Below are 6474 nucleotides of genomic sequence, written 5' to 3'. Positions count from 1 at the left end.
ATTTCAGTCCAAGTCAAGCACTGGTCTAAACATGCATACACCATCAGATAGAATTCATAGAAAGCAGTAGGGAGGGGGTGGGAAAATGAAAGGGATACACACAGTTTATTAGGTCGGACCCCTCTTTCCCTCCAGAACAATCAGAATTATTTGGGGCATGGATTCTACAAGTCGGAAAACGTTGTTGGATGTTGGTCCATGCTGACGTAATGGCATCATGCAGTTTCTGCAGATTGGACAGCGGTACACCACCAGCCTGTACTGATGAAACCAGGCAGGATGGGGCCATGGACTAATGTAAAATCCTGACTCTGCCATCAGCAACTGGGATTTGTTGGACCAGGCGATGTTTGTCCACTCCTCAATTGTCCAGTGTTGCTGATCACTTGCACTGATTCTTCTTAACTGATAGGAGTGTAAGTCATCTGCTGCAACAGCCCATTGATGACAAGGACAAACAAGTTGTGCTTTCCGAGATGCACACCACTATGTTTCTTTGCCTCTGTAAATTACAGTACATTTTAGTATTTTAGCAAACACTCTTACACAGAGCAACTTACCGTAGTGAGTGCATACATTTTTCATACTGGTCCCCTTTGGGAATCGAATCCACAACCCTGGCATTGCAAGTGTCATGCTCTACCAACTGAGCCACACGGGACAATCTGCACTGTTCATTAGATTCTTCATATACAATTTCACAACTGATAATATTCTTACTAATCAGACTATTGTCAATGTAATCTTGTCTTTAGGCTAATATATGTGTGAAATTAGTTTTGATATAGTTTAGGTGTTGTTTAGATGGGCCATTAGCTGCACAGGCCTGACGTAGAGAAAAAAAACTGTTTATAACACATTCTGTTTGTGATATTAAGATTCTAACAATGATAGTGTGTTAGACTTATTTATGAAAAGTCAAGAACAGGGGGACATAACTTTTAAAATGGCAGAGTAATTTAAAAAGTACATGTGTTTTAACTCAATATGACGCTCTTGTCTCTCCTATGGTTACATTTGTGGCCGTCTAGCCTACTATCTCCTGGTCGCTGAGCCTAGCTTACTATCTCCTGGTCGTTGAGCCTAGCCTATTATCTCCTGATCACTGAGCCTAGCCTACTATCTCCTGGTCACTGAGCCTAGCCTACTATCTCCTGGTCGCTGAGCCTAGCCTACTATCTCCTGGTCGTTGAGCCTAGCCTATTATCTCCTGATCACTGAGCCTAGCCTACTATCTCCTGGTCACTGAGCCTAGCCTACTATCTCTTGGTCACTGAGCCTAGCCTTCTATCTCCTGGTCATTGAGCCTAACCTACTATCTCCTGGTCACTGAGCCTAGCCTACTATCTCCTGGTCACTGAGCCTAGCCTACTATCTCCTGGTCACTGAGCCTAGCCTACTATCTCCTGGTCATTGAGCCTAACCTACTATCTCCTGGTCACTGAGCCTAGCCTACTATCTCCTGGTCACTGAGCCTAGCCTACTATCTCCTGGTCACTGAGCCAGTGAGAGGTTGCCAAGCCTATTGTGATTATTACTGTTATATCAGGGCATTATATTCTAGTCTCATAGTCTATTAATTACAGGCCTATGGTTTATTATATGTAAGTCTATGTGAGTCGCATGTTAAATGTAAGAGTCATGGATTTACCTAGGCCTACAAGACTATTTGGTTTGTAATGTGAAATCATATGTTAGATGATTTGTTGTGTGCAATAAATTACAGTAGGGCATAGGGTAGGCTATGCTTATATGATAATTTTATGATGATTTGAGTGCCCAAATTTTGGCCCACCTAAATGTTTGCTGGCCCTGCCATCAGCGAATTTCTGACTGCCAATCTTCGGGGGTTAAACTGGGTGGTTTTTGCATCTTGGCTAAAAAAAAATGACATGACAGCTTCTTAGGCTATACATTAGCTTTCACAGATGGACAGGCCCGCAGGGACATTAACAGAAACTGAGAAAGGTTTTTATAGAGAAACAAGAGATGAAAGCTTTCTGTATTTCTGCAGGAGATTACTAGGCCTATAGGCCCTATGTGAGTGATTGACCCATCGCAGGCCCACGTAGGCAAGACATTCAGGAGGGCCTTTAAATAGGCTGAAAGCTTCTGGTTAGGCCACCTACACCAAAGTATGTGTTATTGTAGGCTTTTAATCTTAGGTACGTCCAGTGCTTGATTTGTAAATCGGGAGGTGCCGGAACAAAAAGTGAGCCGTGAGAGGAGGTGACCTGCAGGTGACCTGGGGAGTTCAGGGGTTTTGAGGTCCAGGAACGCATGAGAAAAAAGTGGCATAGAGCCATAGAGTAGAGGCACTTACAGAAGTTGTACACATGGGGAATATTTTTAGTATCCTAAGGTCCCCAAAAAATGTAGCTTTTTAATAAATACATTTCATGCAATTATACATAATTTTACATGATTTGAGGCTGGCAGAAACTTTTTTAATATCGCACAAATAAATGATCGAAATGGCAGGCTACTTTGACACTGAGTTCAATAAAAACGACCTTGTCTTGAATCCATCAATAGCCTAGGTCTATGTGTGTGGAGACAATTATATTGTAGGCTACAATATGAGGAGGAAATTATAGTCCTAAAAAAGCTTTCCAGTTTCGCTGACTCACCCAATGATACTCAGCTCACTCTCTGGTGATGGCTGATGGGCTTATGCCGAAAGCTTATCTCCATTTTTGGAAGTTGATCAAATATTTTGGTAGCCTACAGCATAGAATCTTCTCTTTTCAGCAGGAGCCATTTGCTTTCCAACCTGTGTTTTCCTTCGATTGTATTTGAAATATTGCTAAAGGCCTGTTTTGTCTGCATGCTCTTTTTTCACTGACAGATTTGCCTCGTGTTCCCAGACTGTAGGCTATTCCTTGTTATTGGGCTACAATCTGCAGCTAGCCTATTTGTAAAAATAAGCCATTTATCCTCTGTGGCTAAATTATAGGCCTTATGGTGTAGTAGGCTATTCTGAATGATTTAATTTATTTCTGAACAGACAGCAGTAATTATATACATTTTGTAAATGTATTTAAATGTATCTGTGGTGCTGCAGTTCCTTCAGAACCCTTCGCACGATTCTAGAAGGAAATAAATGATGAAGTGCAACGCTGGAGAGATGAGCGTTGCAGGCTCACGTCTATTAGAGCAGAGAGGGAGAGAGATCATATAAAGTTAATCTCATTCTAGTTATGTGAGAGATACTGGCACGCTTCTCACACAGCCACGGCCACATGTTGGTTTCAAACATAGGTTACAATGTTTTGTAAACCATGAACCCGGGCTGGCCTAACCCTGAATCAAAAAAACTTTGTGAAAAAGTAGATTTTCAGCATGGGCCTAAAGAGGTGATTAAGCCCGGGCTGAAAATCAACTTTTTCACAATGTTTTTTTGTGTAGGCAGAATAATTAACGAACGAAGAGGCAAATCTAATAAACTTTGATCGCTTTTGTTAGAATTTTTACATAGCAAAATGTGAAAATATTTTTTTAGGCCTGGAGAGGTACCGGATCCGGCCAAATAGGTGCCGGAACAAAACAGTCCAAAATGGAGAGGTGCCAGTCCTGTTCTGGCAGGATAAAATTAAACCCTGGGTACGTCACCATAATATATTAGAACGACATGTATCCCAGGTTTCCTACTACAGTAGCTAGGAATCTTTCTGACCTCACAAAATCCATAGGTGTAAAGTTGGCACACACCAAAAAAAAAAACACCCAGGAGCACCCAGGAGTATCTGGGATTTAAGTACAGAATAATACGAAATGCTCTGAGACCAGGTTGTGCACCCTTGTCACTGTGAACGGGGCTCTCACTGTAGCCTATATCTTTATTTGACTAGGCTTCTCTTTTCACCAAGTAAAGTGGCATGGGGACACTAAATTATTCTGCCTTACCAACTGCGCCCGTGCCAGATACACCCACTCATTGCGCGCGCGCTGCATCTCGCCTCCCTCCAGTACTGTATAAAAAATGCATAGACTGTCTTAGGCACAGCATACAGAGATGGGATCACACTACAAAACTGTATAGTGTGCATAGACTTTAATATTTGCATAAAGGGCTTGAGTCCATACTTTGCATTCAATTAATTTGCATAAAATATCTTCATCCTATATTCATTTCATTTAGGAAACATTTTGTATAAGCTTATCCATTAAACGTCACACATTAAGGCTATGAACATTTATGAACTAATATAGTTTTTAACATTTCCAAAGAAGGGAAGAATCAAGTTAAGATCAGAACACTTTTCGAGCTTCACTGAAAACATTCCTTTGCATGGCCCTGACACAATGGGGGCTATTATTATTCGGGCATTTAGTGACTCGGTAACCTGCATTATGAACCTCTATTGCAATGCTGCGGCGCTCCACAGATCCTTCAGTGTAGTGTTCGGCAGCGATAGGCAGGGGTGCTATTCCGTCATGTGATTCTGCTTTAGTCCTTCGAAGTTGAAAGGCAAGCGAGTCAGTGCGTGGCTAGCCTTCCTCAATCTTGGTTGCTGGAGTACTAGCTAGATGCGGTGACTTTCTTCTCGATTTCTTACTCGTTGTGATTTTTCTTCAACTTTTTAAGATGGCCGGGGCAATTATTGAAAACATGAGCACCAAAAAGTTGGTGATCGTAGGAGTGATTCTGCTTTTATTCCAAGCGTTTTCTTTTATGGTCGGAGGCTTGATTGGTAAGCATGGTTTTTCCCAATTGTATTCCTTTATGTTGCAACCTTTGGCTTTGTTATGCGGTTGAATAACCACGATTTATAGATCGAATATTTTATGTATCAAATAATGAAAACAACTTAGTTCTTTAGACAATATCATTTTAGAGAGGATGGTAATTTTTTTAAATCACTGCTATGTTTTGTTATAAAATGGAACAGTATGGCGACTGTAGGGCTTGCCTTTAAGTTTTGCCTATAACTTTAACAATGTAGCCTTTAACGAAGTTTTGAACTCTTCAAAGTTTTAAGAAACACAAAGTATTCGCCTCCAACTCAATTGTTTCCTCTGTATTGACGTTGTAAGTTTTAATGTGCTCTTGAAACTTTAACATTTGCCATTAATACACACACAACTTTCCTATTTCAGAGAACTTATTATAAAGTATCGAGTTAATTCACTTTTAATTGGCGTATGAGTTTGTTTTTCCAATAAGAATAAACTCTATTCCTGTAAAAGACCATAGGAATTGGTGTGTATCTGTAACTTCACTGTGATTCAATACAGAATGTTTGCTCTCCTCCTTTCCCTCATTTAAGTCTGCCTCCGTGGCCCCAGGCAGGCACCATCTCTTTCTTTCCCCCCTTGCATCCCCCTCAAATCCCAAACCCCTCTTAGCATTGCATATTTCCTCTTCTCCTGCTGGTTCCATTTGCATGGCTCTACTCCCCACTGACACACACAGCTGTCAAAATTGTGTTCTGCCTCAAGTACTACATCAGAGTTGCTGTCAGCTTTTTCCCCATGTGCCTACACACTCACACAGATACTCCTACACAAGCTCAAAGTCACAATAGTTGAGTCTTATGAGGCCTGTTACAGATTCCTATCTCTAGTTAGTTTGGGGGGAAACTTTCTCCACTCAGTCAGTCTCTTCTCCAGAGCTGGATGGCTACTGATAAAAAATGAGCTTGTTTGGGACACTTCTGCCTTAGATAGTTTTAATGAAGCCTGATGCTTTTGTATTTGCTCGGTGGCCGGGGCCAGCCAGGGTAATTGAGTAGAAAGGCGTTCGTCTCCCCGTTATTGGACAACTCCGACACGGCATCAGGTCACTGGGCAGAGAGGCGGACACACTAGGGTAGAAACTGGAGGAGCGGTGTGTGCCCGGAATCTTAGGGTCCCAGGATAATTGAACTCTGAGGGGTTCCGTAGAGCTGGTTTAATTCAATTTGGTGTGTCTGTGTGCTTGTTCCTGAGTAGTCCTTTGTGAGGTGACACTGGCACACCTAGTTAAGAAGACACACACACACACACACACAGAAATAGTTGATGGCCTGATTAGTTTTATGAAGCGGGTGCCAAAGGCCTAGCCTCAAGGGTGCTTTTATGCTGTGGTATGTTTTTTCAGTTACTCTATTGAGAGTAAATAAATTGGCTCGACATCAGCTGGTAATGGAGACCATCTGCACAGACCAGGGCCTCGCAATCGGAAATGCTTCCTTGTTTTAATTGTTTTCGTATGTGGATAAATCGTTAAAGGTGTATGATATTTGAGCACGTAAGTAACTAATGTGAAACATTGGATTGTTGTAGGTGTCTCAAATGACTTCCCTTTGAGCTAATCATTGATTATAGTGGCATGATGTATTCCTAGCAGGGATTTGTTAATTATCCCTGAATTTAGGGGGATATATTGATGAAGGGAGAAGTCACTCATGCTTTTTTGGCCGTGGCTGACGTCTTTCTCTAGCCCTGAGGGCATGGACCTCGTTCTTACCTATTACCAATACATTACAGTAT

The 6474-nt window shown here is 41.7% G+C and overlaps 1 protein-coding gene across 1 annotated transcript in view; it reads left to right on the top strand.

The window, feature by feature from the left end:
* Positions 1-4476: 4476 nt before the first annotated feature.
* Positions 4477-6474, top strand: part of LOC120020513 (protein wntless homolog) — a 30851-nt gene continuing 28853 nt past the window's right edge. Inside the window, exon 1 of the mRNA XM_038964215.1 lies at positions 4477-4694. Within this exon, the coding sequence (XP_038820143.1) occupies positions 4589-4694 (106 nt within the window). The 5' untranslated portion in view covers positions 4477-4588. The remainder of the gene's footprint in view (positions 4695-6474) is intronic.

The sequence above is a fragment of the Salvelinus namaycush genome, chromosome 25, assembly GCF_016432855.1.
Source record: "Salvelinus namaycush isolate Seneca chromosome 25, SaNama_1.0, whole genome shotgun sequence".
Lineage (NCBI taxonomy): Eukaryota > Metazoa > Chordata > Actinopteri > Salmoniformes > Salmonidae > Salvelinus > Salvelinus namaycush.
Note: the sequence above shows the minus strand (reverse complement) of the source record. Positions and strands in the feature narration are given on the sequence as shown.